General features: G+C 39.0%; 1 protein-coding gene across 3 annotated transcripts in view; it reads right to left on the bottom strand.

Annotated features, from left to right (window-relative positions):
• Positions 1–19596, bottom strand: part of LOC113632839 (CD302 antigen) — a 131212-nt gene that overhangs the window by 27042 nt on the left and 84574 nt on the right. Inside the window, exons 33-35 of one of the 3 annotated variants that reach the window (XM_027130498.1) lie at positions 13228–13350; positions 11563–11730; positions 8133–9811 (exon numbers count right to left, since the gene is read on the bottom strand). In XM_027130498.1, the coding sequence (XP_026986299.1) occupies positions 9633–9811; positions 11563–11730; positions 13228–13350 (470 nt within the window). In that variant the 3' untranslated portion in view covers positions 8133–9632. Of the gene's footprint in view, positions 1–1841; positions 2085–8132; positions 9812–11562; positions 11731–13227; positions 13351–19596 lie in introns of those variants that run through there. The other 2 variants (XM_027130518.1, XM_027130508.1) reach the window with 2 other exon arrangements.

Raw genomic sequence — 19596 nt, 5'->3', positions numbered from 1 at the left:
CACCTGGACAAACGTCTCCTCCAGCAACAGAATGCAAAGAAACTATAAGAGACTAAAAATAACTGCACGCATGCACAGTTGGGTCAAATTATGAGCAACAAGATACAAAAAGATCAAAACCCAACCGCCGCTTCTGAGCTGCCAGGAGCAAAGGCAGGGTACTGCGCATGATCCCTGCACACAGCACCACCAAGGGGGTGGGCAGCCCACCTAAGCAACCTCTCCAGCCACCCATGTCTGCTCCTACCCTCAACCCCACTTAGGGGATCAGCTCGCTCCCCGCTTAGGGAGCAAGCAAGGGCACTTGTTATTTGTTCTCACTCCCTCACGCTGCAGCATCCCTAATAAAGCCTCGCCTGAATTCCTCATCTGGCCTCGTCAATTTCTATTAAGGAGCCCAAGAGCCCAGGTGGGTAACAGCCTGTCTTCCACTGCTGATCAAAACAGCTTCTCTTAAGAAGAGAAATACCACACAATCTAGAAACGGACTTTTTAAAAAATCTGACAAGAAAAGTATTTGTTTTACTGAGCCTGACATATGAAGGCGCGGCAACCCAGAGGGTGGCTTAAATGGGCGTTTAGATGTTACTGGCAAACATAAGGAGGGCGTGCATAAGGAGGGATTCACAGAATCTCTGGTCCAGCCTTGTTTTGGACAAAACGAATGTGCTCAGTCTCAACAGTGTGAAACTCTTGTTTCTGCTCCTCCATAGGCAGCAGATGCCATAACTGGTCATAAATGCTGGTCGACAAAAGGTGTCAGGATAGGAGCTTTGAGTCTGTAAAAAAAGGCAACTTCTGAGATGCTTACTCTACTGCTGCCTCCAATACTGAGATCCTTTAATATATTCCTGCCTGTCAGCGGGCTTCCAGCAGGAATTTATAAAATGGCAGTGAAATTCACGGGGGGCAGTGAAATTCACGAGCCAAACTCTTGCATAATCATTTTATTCAAACCCACGCAAGTACTCACTTAGTTCTTGTTTATTTTGCTCCTTAATTCCTGGAATTGTTCAATCAGTGATTTTGGATGGAAGTCTTTCCCCAGAGTTTCCCCCATCAACATTTTTGACATGTTTGCAAGAGAAACTTGTTTAAAAAAACACAAAACATTCAAGAGAATTGTCCATTTTCCTCACGATTCATTTTGGAAATGACTGACTAATCAAGAGTAATTTTTCAGATGTCACTTGCACAACAGCAGACTGGACTTAAAGATTTTTAAATCACACGACTTAAGTGGAATCCAGGCCTCGCCTGTTCTCGTCCCACTTCCATTCAGGGTTATTTGGCTGAACTGTTTTCCTGTTTCGACAACTTGAACACCAACCAATTGGTCAAACAACGCCGAGAGCAAAAGAGGGCCAGCTTCCTCCCAGCCCCCGCCCCCGCCGCTCACGAGCTGAGGACATCTCCGCAGCCAACTTCCCCACTTCTCCTTTCAGCCCCAAATGGCCCTGAAACTATGTTCGTCCTGGGGCTCGAAGTCCCTCCGCTCTCCTGTCAATTAGCGCCGTTTGGGACCCCTGCCCGCTAGTGGGGTCTGCGCCGAGGATGTGGACGCGGCGGGAGACGAAGGGCGCTCTCGGGTCCCCGGCTACCCCCTCCCCGGGGGCGCTCTCTCGGAACCCACCGAACGCGGAGGTGCTGGGGGGGGATGACCAGACGCCAGGGCGCACGGGTGCGCGCGGGGTGGGCGTGCAGGGGAGCGCGACATGCCCGTGGAGTTGAAGCCCTCGGCCGCGGAGGGGGTGGAGAGTCTCCGCCGGGCGGCTGGAAGGCGGTCGCTCCGGGCCCGGGCTCCCAGGCCGAAGAGGGGGCGCGGCAAGGGGCCAGCTTACCCGCAGCGGCGGCGGCGACTGTGAGGCCCAGCAGCGGCAGCAGGAGAGCGGGGGGCGCGGCGCGGGGCATGACTGCGCTGCGGACCCGGCGCGCACGCTGCTCGGAAGTGCGGAGCCGCCGCCCGACCCCTCCCACCCGCGGCCCCTAACCCGCCCGAGTGCCCGCCCGCGCTGCTTTCCGGCCGGCGCTCCGGCTCTCCGTGATTTTTAAAACTTTTCATCTGAACCGAAATAAATTCAGCCTCTCAAAAATGTTGCCAAAGTAGTACAAGGAATTTCTATAACCCTTCAGCCAGCTTTTCTAAATATTAACGTCGTATGTAACTCCAGTACAATGAGTCAAAGCCAGCATATTAACACGGGTGTAATACTGTGGACTAATCTACAGCCGTTATCACATTTCACCGATTGTCCCTCTGATGTTCTTTTTCTGTTCTAAAATCCAATCCAGGGTCATACACTATTGAGATATGACGTCTCCTCAGTCTCTTTAATGTGGGACAGTTCCTGTGTCATTGCTTATCTTTCACCATCGATCTGGATACAAGTTTGAAGAGTACTGGCCAGTCGCTATGTAGAATGTCCTTTAGTTTCAGTTTGTCTGATGTCTCCTCCTGAGGGAGATTAGAAGAACAGGATTCAGGTTATGTTTTTGTTTTGTTGTTGTTTGTTTTCTGGCAAGAGTACCACAGAAGGCATATGCCCAGCCCAGGAGGACCATGTCATTCTGTCTCATCACTGGTGATGCCAACTTTGATCCCTTGGTTAAAGTGGTGTTTGTCCTTTGGACCTAATGGTCAGAAACCTTTTCAAAGGCTCTTCTCTCAGTGGACTGTGGCCCTCAGACAACTCTTCTCTGTCAGCAGCTCCTGGATTAAGGGTCTTTAAACTACGCTTATACGGCCCGTGGAAGGAACCAACTCTGATGGATACCTTGATGTTGAACTTCTGGCCTCCAGAACTGTGGCACAATAAATTTCTGTCGTTTAAGAAAAAAAAAAAAAGGGAAACCACCCATACTTATTATATGTATAAACTATGCAACTGTAACTCCACTAGTGAGTGTCTCTGGAACCAGACAGTCAAGGCCAGGCAGGCTGCTTGTTTAAACCCTGACATTGTCTCATGTCATTACCAAAAGAGTGCTTTAAAATCAAGTCTAAACTCTACAAACACAAACAACTCAATTTTAAAATGTACAAATGAGCTGAACAGACACTTTGACAGAGAAGATACACAGATGGCAAAAAGCATATGAAAACATACAACGTCACATGTCACTAGGGAATTGCAAATTAAAACAAGATACCACTACACACCTATTAGAATGGCTTTTAAAATCAACAACACCAAATGCTGATGAAGATGGAGAGCAAAAGGAACTCTCATTCATTGCTGGTGAGAATGCAAAATGGTACAGCCACTTTGGAAGACACTTTGCAGCTTCTTGCAAAACTAAATATACTCTTACCATGTGATTCAGTGATCATGCTCCTTGGTATTTATCCAAACAAGCTGAAACCTTACATATTCACAAAATTTTAAAAAATATTTTATTTATTTATTTTTAAATTTTATTTAAAATTTAAAAAAATAATTAATTAATTTATGGCTGTGCCAGGTCTTAGTTGTGGCATGTGGATCTTAGTTGCAGCATGCAGGATCTTTAGTTGCAGCATGCAGACTTCTTAGCTGCGGCATGAGGGCTCTTAGTTTCGACCTGCACGTGGGACCTAGTTCCCTGATCAGGGATTGAACCCAGGCCCCCTGTATTGGGTTACCCACTGGACCACCAGGGAAGTCCCTATCACAAAAATTTATATGTAGATATTTACAGTGGCTTTATTCATAATTGCCAAAATCTGGAAGCAACCCAGATATCCTTCAATAGGTGAATGGATAAATAAACTGTGGTACATCCAGACAATGAAATATTGTTCAGCACTAAAAAGAAATGCACTATCAGGCCATGAAAAGACATGGAAGAAGCTTAAATGCATATTGCTAAGTGAAAGAAGACAATCTGAAAAGTCCACATACCCTGTAATTTTAACTTTATATTTTGGAAAAGGCAAAACTGTGGTATCAGTAAAAGATCAGTGGTTGCCAAGGGTTGGGGGAGGTGGGAAGGGAGCCATGAATAGGTGGAGCACAGAGAACTATCAGGGCAGTGAAACTGTTCTGTAAGATACTATAATGGTAGACACATATCATTATACATTTGTCAAAACCCATAGAATATACAACATAAAGATGAATCCTAATGTAAACTACGGACTTTAGTTAATAATAATGTATCCATACTGGATCATCAGTTTTACCAAATGTCCCACACTAATGCAAGATGCTAATAATAGGGAAACATGGCGAGGGATAAGGAGGTATATGGGAACTCTCTGTACTTTCTGCTCGTTTTTTAACCTAAGACTGCTCAAAAATTAAAGTCTATTCTAAAAGATCAAGTCTAACCTTTTCCAATCCTTTCTAACCCTTTCCATTTCTCTAATAGTCCAGTCGGAAATGGAGTGATTGCACCAAGGAAATCTATCTGACCAAAGGGGTCTATAAGGAGAGTCACAGAATGTTAGAGGTGGTAGGGGCCATCTTCATTTACTGATAAGGAAACTGAGGTCCAAAGAAGGGATATCACTTAGCCACAGGCACACAGTGAATGCCAAAAAATGAACCAGAGCCCAGGTCTTCTGCTGGACTCTCCCACCCTCTCCAGGTTCAGTCTCTCTTGCCAAAGTATCAATGTCTTGCTCAACTTATTTATTTCCATCATTCCTCTCAGACTGTCAATAACGGGTTTATATACTAAACCCAAATCCAAAGCAAATCCTTCCAAATGTACACAATGTTTATTAAATACGAAAACATCCTGATTCTGGACACTTCTGTCCTGCTAACTACACAAGTAAAATGAACAGCTCTATGCAGTCATGTATTTGAAAAAGTCATCTCCACCCCCCACCTCGGGCACCAAAGCATATTGTATCAATCTGGATTACTTTGCATGAAAACTAATTGTCAAATAATGGTTAGATTTACAATAGAAGTAGAACCTTAATGAATCAACACCATTTAGGCAAATAACCCTTTTCAGCAGTCTTTTATTTTTAAGTCATTTGAACTAAGGGAAGGCATATTTTCCCCACTGTTAACTCTGATGCATACTTCCTCATTTTTTATGCTAATATGACAAAACAGACTACTTAACCACGTCTGCATGGAATAATACACTATTTCATCAAAATCTCTCACTATGATGTTCTACTTTCCAGTCACACCTCATACCTTTTATTTTTCCTTCTCTTTCACTTCTCTTTGACCTCATTCCAGACTCCAATCCCTTGACTTCATTTTTCCTGGCCTTTTATTTCTCCCTTCTTCATCCAGCCTGGATACCATACCCTCCCTTGTTTCTCTGTTGCATCCACCTGGCCAACTCTGACTCCTGGGGTCTCTTCCTTTTTTCCCTCTTTTTCCAAATTAAAAAAATTTTTTTTAACTTCCAGCTGTATTGAAATATTTTGAAATATAATTGACATATAACATTTTGTAAATTTAAGGTGCACAGTGTGTTGATTTGATGTATATTGCAAAAGGATTACCACCATAGCGTTCCATCTTGTCACATAATTACCATTTCTTTCTTGTGATGAGAACATTTAATATCTACTCTCTTAGCAACTTTTAACTATATTACACAGTATTGTTAACTATAATCACCATGCTGTATATTCCTCAGAACTTATTCATCTTATAAGTGGAAGTTTGTACCCTTAAACCACATCCCCCCTTTTCCCCTACTCCCACCTCTGGTAACCACCATTCTGCTCTCTGTTTCTATGAGTTTGGCTCTTTTAGATTCCACATGTGAGTGATATCATACATATTTATCTTTCTTTGTCTGACTTACTTCACTTAGTATAATGCCCTCCAGATTCACCAATATTGTTGAAAATGGCAGAATTTCTTTCTTTCTCATGGCTAAATAATAGTCGTGTGTGTGTATCACATCTTCTTTATCCATTCATCCATTGATGGATACTTAGGTTGTTTCCATACCTTGGCTATTGTGAATAATGCTGCAATGAACATGGGAGTGCAGTTATCTCTTCAAGATCCTATTTCCATTTCCTTTGGATATACACCCAGAAGTGGGATTACTGGATCACATGGTAGTTCTGTTTTTAATTTTTTGAGGATGGGGTCTCTTCTTTCTTCTTCATAGTCTCCTTTCCCTCAATTCTAGTGAAGTAGCTGAGGGCAGGTAGAGGAAATCTATTAATCCTCTTGATGCTTGCCTCTACTAATATATGGCTTTTAATTTCATCTGGGCCCAGTAAGCCTTATCTGCTTATAAGCCTTAAGACTTATCTGCTCTCCCCTTCCCTTTCACACAGGTCTTTCTCTTTTGTCCTCAGAGAGGAATGCATGCTTCCTCCCATCCCATCCAAACCTAGTTCCTCTTTATGTGGGTTTAGAACTGCGCCTCTCATCCCATCTGCTCCAAGATTTTCTTCCATTAATGATGCCCCATCTCTCCCCGGCATCATCAACTACTGTCCATCGTTTTTAGTTTTTGATGTGTTTTGTTTTCTTTCCTCTAAGCTTCTCAACGTGTGAATCTCTTTCTGTTCTCCTTTGGGAAAAAATCTTCTTCAACCCTCCTCCTCTCTCTAGGTATGGCCCATCTCTACATACTTCTCAAGATTTCATGTTCTCTATTTCCTAATTTCCCTTTCATTTTTCAGCTCACTCCCATCTGGATTCTGGTGATCTCCTGCATTTCCATTGGTTAAAATCACCAATGTTTTCCTGATTCCTGGATTCCAGTTTTATCTGACTTTGGCTCTTTGTTGTTTAGCAATTGGAGCAATATTGACTTGACCCTACATTGTATTAAGAGGGTATTTGGCCAGGGAACCAGATACCCTCTTAGGACTTCTCAGGACTGACATCAACCCACATAAGGTCCCTGGGGAGGGTCCTGGGCTGGGCACTGCTGAGCTCCCTTGTTGTGAGATAAGTTAGGCCTAGATAACTTTAGACCAAAACAGAGGAGGAGTCCTCCTCTGTGAACTTCAGGTCCCCTAGGCCCAGGAACAGGAAAAATGGGATGAAGAGGAAAGGCTGATGAGGAAGACCAGTGAAAAGCCTCGTGCAGATAATCCAGGAAGCAAAAAAGGATAGAGGTCTGAATTAAGACAGCTGGCAATGGAGATAACCAGTTCATGAGAAGTGTGGGAAAAAACTGACAGAATTGTTGGATTAGAGAGATGAGAAAGAGAGAATTTAAGGATGATTTCTGAGTTTCTAGCTTGGGAAACAAGGGGTATATTGTCTTCATATTAATTCAAGGAGAATATAAGAAGAACTGTTTGGAAGAATAGAAAAAAGTCTCAAATTCTGCTTGTGATTAAGTTAGCTTGGGAAAAAAGAGAAATAGGTGTATACTAAAGTTGTTGAGATGTAATATTGTGAAAATGTCTGAATTTAGATTATACAGGAAATCAGAGTTAAGTTTGTACAGATCATGAGGTCTAATTAAAAAAAAAGTCTTTGATATATATAGTTAAAATTTGTCTTTCTAGATAAAAAGTTGTTGAGCAAAGACCTAACAATTAGGTCTTTGTTTCTCCAAGAGGGCTTTAGGATTAAATGAACCTAAGAGAAAGGAACCTGAATCTCTGGCTTTCCCTAGATTCAACTCAGCAGAGGGGTCAGGACTGGGGGTTGCCAACACTATTTGCAGAGGAGATCTCCCAGATAACGAAACATCTTGGCCTGGGATCAGGGAAGGGAACATGCTGTGAGAGGATAGTCATTGGTAGCACTTCTAAATTTGTCCCCTATACCTGATCATTGGGTGTATTTGCCTGCTTTTTTAGGTGCCTGGTTTTGAAATATCAATTTTGTCAGACCACATGTGGGTGTTGGATTAGTTAGGAAGATCGGAAAAAGTTGTCTTCAGTTCCTCTGAGACAGTTGGAACAGGGGAAATGAGGAAGGGAACACAATACAGGCAGTTCTGATCGTGTTGAGAAGGACTTTCATGGAGATTGTTCAGTGGGAGTTAGAAACATAAACTAGATATTTGAACTACTGACTTAGAAGTGGTTGATGAATGTCGTGGGGCGGGAGGTGGTGTACTGGATCTCCTGAAGGGAGCACACAGAATGAGAAGCAAGTGGATCATAGGTGGAATCCCTGCTGATCCAGTAGTTTAAAGAAACGCTGAGTCAGAGGAATCGAAAAAAGAGCCTAAAATCAAACATTCAGAGATGTAGGGATGATTACGCTTATTCTTTTAAAAATGCACACAAAATCTTAAGGATGCCTTGCTGTACAATAGCTGGACACTTTATTTCTTGTCATGCTATATGCCTAACATAATAAAGCCCAATCTAGAGATATTTTTTCCCCAACAAGGATCAACAACACTTTTACTTAAAAAATAAAATGACTTTATTATGGCATCACTACTACATATACCTGTACTTTTTGCATCCAGTTTGTTTAGTTCTTTGAAGAAAGTCTTAACAACTAAAATTGTACAGATCATAGAGCAAGAGAATTACTTTAACAAATTCAGTAAAAAATAGTTCAGGACAACTGTACTATAGAGTTTTAGACTATACTAACGTTGTCTTAGAAATTTATTTACAATGTTATCACAGTATAAACACTCTAAATTTTAAAATAAATCTGTGGATTTTATACAAAAATATTGTAAAGTACAAGTATAAGTTAAACACTGAATAGAACATTCATCATATGCAGTAGAAGCTATTATTAAGAAAATATTCTAGGTGGTAAAATTCTAAACGATAACCACAAGACTGTTTCCTAAAGCATTCCTAATTTTAAATATTTTAGTAGTAATCACAAGGTTTAGAGTTTCATGGTAAAATTTTCATTTTTACAAATGTGAGATACACAGTTACCTTCACAGGCCTCTTTTCTCTTTAGCTTATGTAAAAAGGCAACAAAGTAATAAAAATTTCTTAGTCAGAAGTTGCCATACTATATAAGTATATTAATTGTGAAATTTTCAAAAAATCTTATCCTTAGCTGATTCCCTTTAAAAAGAAAACAGTTATATGTTGTACCTAAAACAAAAAAACACATTTCAGAAAAATGTTAAGTACTAAATCTTTTTTTAAAGTCTTTTTTTTTAAAGAAAACTATGACCAGAACAAAACATTTGCATTTAAATAATTTTGGTGTGAAATATCTTTGGAATAGTATAAGAAACTCTTGCCAAGAGGCACCATTTTGCTGTTTACATGTTTCATTGCTCAATAATTTCCCCCAAATGCTACAAATGACTATTTTAAAACAATGTTGACATTATTTACAGTTGTGTTTTTACCTTGAGGTACTAATTTTGCATTTGGCTCGGATGTTCTTAAAAGGTAGATCTGTGACCTAGTAATATGCCAGTTTTGATTTCCTAAGACGTTGTGTTAAAATACCATTAAAATATACATATCCTTATTACCAACCACATTCTTACAGAGAAAAATGCACATTAAACATTACCTTATGAACAATTTGGACTTTAGTTCCAGCTTTGGTTCCTTTTCATTCTATTAAGTAGTTATAAACATGGCATTTGTGGGTAATTGTGTAATTGTAGATACCAGGATAGCAATTAAACAAAAAAAGAAAAAGTACTTAAGACTTCTACGTTGAAACAGAGTAAATACTGACACTGGGAAAATTTTAAATGGCCCATTTTTCCTAAACCATCAGTGCAAATTAGCAAACCTTTAGAAGAGTTTAGTCACGGAAAGAAGGAAGCATAATTTCATCTTCATTGACTCCTTGTTGATACCGAACTGAAGAGAAGCCCACCCAGTGCAAACGGTTCCTTTGGAAAAGGAACCAGATCAATCCGCTGATGAGAGCTAAGAAACTTAGCACAGCAAATGTGATACCCATTCCTCTGTAATCAGGGCCTAGAACAGGGAAAGGTTTGACAGTGGAGGAGAGAATATAAACGTGATTATTATTGATTTTATACATTAGGCTCTAGGTCACATATGTAAACACTGTACAAATTAGATACAATAAGTACCTGATTGTTTCATAGTGTGAACACAATTCAAATTCATCATCAGATACTTAAGAGCTTTCTTTTCCAATTTAACTCTTTTCATTCAAATCCTCTTCATTGCTATAGCAATTTTCTTCCAAAGAAATTAAAGTGCTATCATTATTCTCACTTCCCTTCCCATCATCTCTGAGACCATCATTCCCAGTATATTACCTTACTTTGATAGCAAATTGCTAAAAGTTGTAAATGTTTGTGTTTGACTTACCTAGTGCCAAATAAAGTATTATTTGCTTTAAAGGAATTTAAGCCTTTAGGATGACCTCATTTAGCTCCTTGCTATTCAATTTCAAACACTGTCCCAGGCCCCTGTCTACATGCTGTCGAGATGGACTCATTTTTTCCCATGGCTTTAATACCGTCTCTATGCTGACCTCCCTTCTCTCTCCTACGTCCAAAGGCACACACCGCACATGCCATGTGGAAAGCTCATCTCCACATGGATAGTTCAAAATGCCAAAACAGAACTCTTGGTTTATACCACTCTAACCCTGCTCCCCCCCAAATCTTTTAGTCACTCTCCATTCCACTCAGAATGGAACCTGAACTCTTGACTCGGGATTCCAAAGCCCTAAGTGTCTGGCACCTGTCTACTTGGCAGCTCTTCCCTGAGGCCACAGCAGGTTGTTCTGTCTCAGGCTCTCTGCTCCAGCTGGCACCTCTGCCTGCTATGACTCCTACCCTGGTTCCCAAGGCCTTTCCGATCTCAGCTTCAATATCTCCTGCTCTAAGATGTCTTCTCTGATAACCTGATCTAGAGTAGTCAACCTCCTAGTCTCCATTATATAGAGTTTATAACTATTTGATATTTTCCTCTCTTTTAAAAATAGACCTGCTTGGTTACTTATTATGTCTTCCCCTATTAGATTGTAAGCTCTGTGAGAAAAGGAATCTTATCTGTCTTGTACATGGGTAACAGCTCCACACATAAAACAGATAATCTAAATATTTGCTGAATCAATGCATAAATATATAGATACTGGTCACCTAGAATTAGGGTTTTATTTTTAATATTTGTACACCAAACTGAACATTTTATGCTAATCTTTAAAAATGTTGATGTGAAAATTTTAGAGTTTATTAAGATTTTTGTGGTTATTTTATGTATCAGTTATGATGAAATGGAAGTTCAAGTTATGATTTCCTATAGATACTCAGGACATTTTAAGTAATTAAATAGTTTTGCATTGTTCTTAATTATGAGTTGTATGGGAATGAGGAGAAAGGAAACACACTGCAGAATTAGACCTTTGAGTTTTTACATGTTTGAACTATGGAATAAAATACATCTTAACATTTTCATAGAAACAACCTCCCTAATACTCTGGCAGCTTCCATTTTTCTTAGGAAAGAATATACAAAGTTTGGACAGTTTAGCACTTTCCTCTGGGAGTCCTAGACATCTTTTGCATTTACTGTCATTTGTAATCTATCTATTTTTCTGAGGAAAAGAATCTATGAGTTAAGAATGTTTGGATATACTCTAAGGACTAAGTACTTTAGGACAAAGTACAAAACTTTGCACATAACTGAATTGTACAATTATTTCCTGACCTATTTTGCAAAGTGTTCCTTAAGGACAGGTTACATACTTACCCAAGGGAGCTCTGCAGACAACTCTTCCATAGCCACGTGAACATTCAACTTTTATCCAAGTTTCATTTGAAGCTAACAAAATGCTACATTGTCCACTGCCACTCTTAAATTTATTTGCCCATTTGACAAATGTCACTTTTGATCCATCTAACCAATTCCAGGACTGATCTAAAGAAAGAAATTAAGTATAACTATGTTTATTGCAACTAAATTACTAAGGTTAAAAGGTGCATGGCTCATATAATTTATTTCCTTAGAACTGTGCTGTGCCACTATTTTAAAATGAAATTTATTGAAAGTGAAAAAATTAAAATCAGTCCATCACCTGCACTTGCCACATTTCAAGTGTTCAATAGCCATATATGGCTAGTGATTACTATGTTGGACAGAGAAGATATAGAACAATTTCATCTTTGCAGAAAGTTCTGTTAGACAGCACTGATGTAGAATATGGTGCTTTGATTAAAGTGCAGAATGCCTGTACATTTACTGTGTGATGGATAGACTTCTAAAGACCTGTATCCCTTTTCTCTTGCTCTCCGCCCCCCTCCCCCATTAAAAATCATTCCCAGTGTGCTGGTGGGCGAGGAAAGGTACAGCGGGGTCCAAGAAGGCCTCCTCACCATGACTCCGTTTTTGCTTTCCAGCTGAGGTTGCACCACCTCGTGGTGATAGTATAAACACAATTTATAATTCATTTAGATGGCCAACTTTGAATTCACTGACTTTTTGACACATACTTAATATTTTGGAATTCACATTTTAATTATTTAGAATTCAAATTTGCATAAAATGTGAAGCAGACTTCCTATTCTTCTATCAAATTTGTACTCTTCATTCTTTATCAATTCCAAGTGCATTGAAACCCTCTATCTATTACGCCTTATTGAAAAACTCTTCCACAAACCTTTTTGAACCAAATTTCTGCCATTTTACTAAGCTAGTATGAAAAAAAAATCACCATTAAGACTTAATTTAGGGCTTCCCTGGTGGTGCAGTGGTTGAGAGTCCACCTGTCAATGCAGGGGACACGGGTTCGTGCCCCGGTCCGGGAAGATCCCACATGCCGTGGAGCGGCTAGGCCCGTAAGCCATGGCCCCTGAGCCATGGCCCCTGAGCCTGCACGTCCGGAGCCTGTGCTCCGCAACGGGAGAGGCCACAACAGTGAGAGGCCTGCATACAGAAAAAAAAAAAAAACCAACCAAACAAAAACAAACAAACAAAATACTTAATTTAGCTCTATGGTAAAAAACGTTCCAAGAGGGAAGGGAACAACAGGAAGAGAACTTCTGAATAACAGTTAAAAGCTACAAAAACACTGTGTGATAGACACTAGAAATCTAAGGGTTCCTGGTGGGGGACACGAGGGACACAGATATTGCCACAGGAGAAAAACAAATTCTGTTGACCCAAGTATCTTAAGCCTCTAAAACAATTCCAGTTGAGTTAACCTGATTTTCTATGTCATTAGTGTTTCCATCATTACTAATGTCACCTGTTTATTCATTAGGAGTTTATGAGCCTCTAAAACAGCAGATCTAGTTTATTCATCACCAAGAAGCATTCGAATTAGCCACCACTTGACATTCTTTAGTGAGGCTGACTTGGTATTTAGGACAAGTTAGAACTCTCTTTGCACACTGTACATACAGATATGTCATTTACCGGCAGAAAGTTGAGATAATCCAAGCCAAACTCTCGTGGTGATGTTATTATTTTCCCTCATCAGTCTGCTCACAAATTTATTCTCATCTTCATCCTTTATGGTAACGATAGTTGCAGAATGATCTGTTGAAGGAAAACAAACCCCAAACCAATTAGCTTTATGCAAACTAGGGAAGCGGTTTATTCTCAACCAGCCATTTGAAAAAAACTATCATGATCAAGATCACGAAGATATTCAAACTTGACATGGAATGTTCTTAAAATCTGATATTTATTTCAGATTTTTAAAAATATAACATTAATAGCTTCTAAAAAAGTTAGTAATGTTCTAGATTGAAACTTTGCATATAGAAATTTTACATTTCCTCAAAATGTTTACCTGGTAATATTTTTGGATCTTGGAACTACGTAACCAGTGAGACCTTTCTGTATAAACAGCAAGTCATAAGAATGGGGTATGTAATGGTAGAAGTCTGTGCTCCCCTATAGACTTTCAACACTCTCTCCTCAACAACCAGTTCTGTATAATAACTCAGCTTTAACTTTGCTTCTGTTAAAATGAAAGCAAATAGGTTTGGGATGTCAGAGAGCATTGGCCTTCCTTTTAATATTATTTTATACATAAGAGTACTTGGTCATCCATTGTAAGTTCCTAAATATAGTATGGCACTGAATGAGTGAGTATTCTTGAAGTTTGAGAGGTTGCCCTAAACCCACAGAGATAACAGTGCTATCACCAGCATCAGGCAACGGATAGAAACAAAATAATAACTAGACTTGGAAATCCATCCTAAATGGAATCAAATAGTCTTCAACCCAAACAAGCTTACCCATACTTGAACTAAAGCATTTCTTTTGTGGTGTGAAGTATTTAAAGAAGGGCAAAGGAAAAGCTTTTCTCCTCTACAGATCACCACAGTGTGCAGGTACTTTACCTTGTTTAATACTACGTAATCCTGTAGAAAAGGTATTATCACTATTTTACAGATGTAGAAATGGAGGGGCAAGAAGATTAAGGAAGTTTGTCAGACTCTCATAGCTAGACAGCTTTAGAAATAGAAAGTCAATCTCAATCTTTCTAATGATAAGAGTAGTTACGAATGCTCTCCATTTGCAGAGCTCTGTGATAAATTAGCACACATTATCCCATTTCATTCATTCCTATAACAACCCAACCTTTACCCAAACTTTGAAGTGAGTACTATTTTCATTCTCATTGTTCAGAGGAGAAAGAGAAACAATTACGTAGCTTCCACAATATCATTCAGCTTAGTTAGTATGGAAGCTGGGATTTGAACCCAGACCTGTCTCCAAGACTTAAGTGCTTAAACCCTACACTACAATGACAGTAAACCTTTTTTTCTCCTTTAGGAGCAAAAGGCTTCTGACTTTCAGAACATGTATATAGAGCTCAAAATAGTTCCTATCACGTGTAACATGTATAACACACAACAGTTCCCACACAAAAGTTTCCATCATGTAGTTAAGCAGTAACAAGGAGATTTTTAAATCAGTAAAGTGTCTCCACAAGTTAGTAAAATAAATAAGATAAATGTCATCTGCCTGCTTAAACTGAGACCCAAGGATGCAGGTACTTGAAATACTCTAGGTGGTCTCCCTAGAAGTCATTTCACAGTTTGACTACCCGCCAAGTTTCTCATGGGAGGGAGCCAATCATTGCTGCTCTTTCATTTTAGTTAAATCTGAAGACAAAAAGTCCTGTCCCTTACAGTGTTCAGAGGTGTGGGCCATCCCTTTTGCAGAATGGATGAACAACCCATACTTCTTAGACTTTGTTACCCTGGTCAGGCTAAGCTGACTTATTAATGACTAGGTAATGAAAAATCTACAATTTTGCATTTACTGCTTAACCAACTTTACAAAAAATCAGCTTCTTAATCCTTTCATTTAAACATATCTAGCTATATTTAAAACAGTTTCATTTGTCAGTATTTTCACATATTAGTTTACTTAGCAATTTTTTTGGTTTTGTTTTGTTTGTATGTTTGTTTGTTTTTGCAGTACACGGGTCTCTCACTGTTGTGGCCTCTCCTGTTGAGGAGCACAGGCTGCGGACGCGCAGGCTCAGCGGCCATGGCTCACGGGCCCAGCCGCTCCACAGCATGTGGGATCTTCCCGGACCAGGGCACGAACCTGTGTCCCTTGCATTGGCAGGCGGACTCTCAACCACTGCGCCACCAGGGAAGCCCGATCATTTTTTTTTTTAACATCTTTATTGGAGCATAATTGCTTTGCAATGTTGTGTTAGTTTCTGCTGTATAACAAAGTGAATCAGCTATATGCATACGTATATACCCTCCCTCTTGCGTCTCCCTCCCACCCTCCCTATCCGACCCCTCTAGGAGGTCACAAAGCACCGAGCTGATCTCCCTGTGCTATGCGGCTGCTTCCCGCTAGCTATCTATTTTACATTTGGTAGTGTATTTATGTCAATATTACTCTCTCACCTCATCTCAGCTTACCCTTCCCCCTTCCCAGGGTCCTCAAGTCCATTCTCTACGTCTGCGTCTTTATTCCTGTCCTGACCCTAGGTTCGCCGGACCATTTTTTTTTTAGATTCCATATATGTGTGTTAGCATACGGTATTTGCTTTTCTCTGACTTACTTCACTCTGTTTCACAGACTCTAGGTCCATCCACCTCACTACAAATAATTCAATTTTGTTTCTTTTTATGGCTGAGTAATATTCCATTGTATATATATGCCACATCTTCTTTATACATTCATCTGTCAGTGGAGACTTAGGTTGCTTCCATGTCCTGGCTATTGCAAATAGAGCTGCGGTGAACACTGCGGTACATGAGTCTTTTTGAATTATGGTTTTCTCAGTGTATATGCCCAGGAGTGGGCTTGCTGAGTCATATGGTAGTAATATTTTTAGTTTTTTAAGGAACCTCCATATTGTTCTCCATAGTGCTGTATCAATATACATTCCCACCAACAGTGCAACAGGGTTCCCTTTACTCCACACCCTCTCCAGCATTGTTTGTAGACTTTTTGACCAGTGTGAGGTGATACCTCATTGTAGTTTTCATTTGCATTTCTCTAATGATTAGTGATATTGAGCATCCTTTCATGTGTTTGTTGGCAATCTGATTATCTTCTTTGGGGAAATGTCTGTTTAGGTCTTCTGTCCATTTTTGGATTGGGTTGTTCGCTTTTTTGATATTGAGCTGCATGAGCTGCTTGTATATTTTGGAGATTAATCCTTTGTCAGTTGCTTCGTTTGCAAATATTTTCTCCCATTTTAAGGGTTGTCTTTTCGTCTCGTTTATGGTTTCCTTTGCTGTGCAAAGCTTTTAAGTTTCATTAGGTTCCATTTGTTTATTTTTGTTTTAATTTCCATTTCTCTCAGAGGTGGGTCAAAAAGGATCTTGCTGTGATTTATGTCATAGAGTGTTCTGCCTACGTTTTCCTCTAAGAGTTTTATAGTGTCAGGTCTTACATTTAGGTTTTTAATCCATTTTGAGTTTATTTTTGTGTATGGTGTTAGGGAGTGTTCTAATTTCATTCTTTGACATGTAGCTGTCCAGTTTTCCCAGCACCACTTGTTGAACAGGCTGTCTTTTCTCCATTGTATATTCTTGCCTCCTTTATAAAAAAATAAGGTGACCATATGTGCGTGGGTTTATCTCTGGGCTTTCTATCCTATTGCATTGATCTATATTTCTGTTTTTGTGCCAGTACCATACTGTCTTGATTATTGTAGCTTTGTAGTATAGTCTGAAGTCTGGGAGCCTGATTCCTCCAGCTCCATTTTTCTTTTTCAGGATTCCTTTGGCTATTTGGGGTCTTTTGTGTTTCCATACAAATTGTGAATTTTTTGTTCTACTTCTGTGAAAAATGCCATTGGTAGTTTGATAGGGATTGCACTGAATCTGTAGATTGCTTTGGGTAGTAGAGTCATTTTCACAATGTTGACTCTTCCAATCCAAGAACATGGTATATCTCTCCATCTATTTGTATCATCTTTAATTTCTTTCATCAGTGTCTTATAATTTTCTGCATACAGGTCTTTTGTCTCCTTAGGTAGGTTTATTCCTAGGTATTTTATTCTTTTTGTTGCAATGGTAAATTAATTTAATTTCACTTTCAGAATTTTCATCATTAGTGTATAGGAATGCAAGAGATTTCTGTGCATTAATTTTGTATCCTGCTACTTTACCAAATTCATTGATTAGCTCTAGTAGTTTTCTGGTAGCATCTTTAGGATTCTCTATGTATAGTATCATGTCATATGCAAACAGTGACAGCTTTACTTCTTTTCTGATTTGGATTCCTTTTATTTCTTTTTCTTCCTGATTGCCATGGCTAAAACTTCCAAAACTATGTTGAATAACAGTGGTGAGAGTGGGCAGCCTTGTCTTGTTCCTGATCTTAGAGGAAGTGTTTTCAGTTTTTCACCACTGAAAATGATGTTGGCTGTGGGTTTGTCATATATGGCCTTTATGTCATATATGTTAAGGTAGCTTCCCTCTATGCCTACTTTCTGGAGAGCCTTTATCATAAATGGGTGAATTTTGTCAAAAGCTTTTTCTGCATCAATTGAGATGATCATATGGTTTTTCTCCTTCAATTTGTTAATATGATGTATCACATTGATTGATTTGCATATACTGAAGAATCTTTGCATTCCTGGGATAAACCCCACTTGATCATGGTGTATGATCCTTTTAATGTGCTGTTGGATTCTGTTTGCTAGTATTTTGTTGAGGATTTTTGCATCAATGTTCATCAGTGATATTGGCCTGTAGTTTTCTTTCTTTGTGGCATCTTTGTCTGGTTTTGGTATCAGGGTGATGGTGGCCTCGTAGAATGAGTTTGGGAATGTTCTTCCCTCTGTTATATTTTGGAAGAGTTTGAGAAGGATAGGTGTTAGCTCTTTTCTAAATGTTTGATAGAATTCGCCTGTGAAGCCATCTGGTCCTGGGCTTTTGTTTGTTGGAAGATTTTTAATCACAATTTCAATTTCAGTGCTTGTGATTGGTCTGTTCATATTTTCTATTTCTTCCTGATTGAGTCTTGGCAGGTTGTGCATTTCTAAGAATTTGTCCATTTCTTCCAGGTTGTACATTTTATTGGCATGTAGTTGCTTGTAGTAATCTCTCATGATCCTTCGTATTTCTGCAATGTGAGTTGTTACTTCTCCTTTTTCAGTTCTAATTCTGTTGACTTGAGTCTTCTCCCTTTTTTTCTTGATGAGTCTGGCTAATGCTTTATCAATTTTGTTTATTTTCTCAAAGAACTAGCTTTTAGTTTTATTAATCTTTGCTATTGTTTCCTTAATTTCTTTTTATTTTTGATCTGATCTTTGTGATTTCTTTCCTTCTGCTAACTTTGGGGTTTTTTTGTTCTTCTTTCTCTAATTGCTTTAGGTGTAAGGTTAGGTTGTTCATTTGAGATTTTTTTTGCTTCTTGAGGTAAGACTGTATTGCTATAAACTTCCCTCTTAGAAATGCTTTTGCTTCATCCTGTAGGTTTTGGGCTGTCATATTTTCATTGTCATGTATTTCTAGGTATTTTTTGATTTCCTCTTTGATTTCTTCAGTGATCTCTTCTTTATTTAGTAGCATATTGTTTAGCCTCCATGTGTTTGTATTTTTTACAGCTTTCTTCCTGTAATTGATATCTAGCCTCATAGCGTTGTGGTCAGAAAAGATACTTGATATGATTGCAATTTTCTTAAATTTACCAAGGCTTGATTTGTGACCCATGATATGCTCTAACCTGGAGAATGTTCCATGAGCACTTGAGAAGAAAGTGTATTCTGTTGTTTTTGGATGGAATGTCCTACAAATATCAATTAAGTCCATCTTGTTTAATGTGTCATTTAAAGCTTGTGTTTCCTTATTTATTTTCATTTTGGATGATCTGTCCATTGGTGAAAGTGGGGTGTTAATGTCCCCTACTATTATTGTGTTACTGTCGATTTCCCCTTTTATGGCTGTTAGCATTTGCCTTATATATTGATGTGCTCCTATGTTGGGTGCATAAATATTTATAATTGTTATATCTTCTTGGATTAATCCCTTGATCCTTATGTAGTGTCCTTCTTTGTCTCTTGCAATAGTCTTTATTTTAAAGTCTATTTTGTCTGATATGAGAATTGCTACTCCAGCTTTCTTTTGATTTCCATTTGCATGGAATATCTTTTTCCATCCCCTCACTTTCAGTCTGTATGTGTCCCTAGGTCTGACAGTGATCTTTTTTTTTTTGACACTGATCATTTTTAATGGCTATTTCAATATTACATTGAGCTCATATATCATAAAATACTTACCCATTTCCCCACCACTTGGCAATTGGGTAATAATGCTATTATAATTAGTGAGTGCTTTAGAAATATTT

The sequence above is a fragment of the Aethalodelphis obliquidens genome, unplaced genomic scaffold (genome assembly GCF_003676395.1).
Source record: "Aethalodelphis obliquidens isolate GAN/ISIS:26980383/991018 unplaced genomic scaffold, ASM367639v1 scaffold2, whole genome shotgun sequence".
Taxonomy (NCBI): domain Eukaryota; kingdom Metazoa; phylum Chordata; class Mammalia; order Artiodactyla; family Delphinidae; genus Aethalodelphis; species Aethalodelphis obliquidens.
This window is presented reverse-complemented; position numbering and strand designations above follow the sequence as displayed.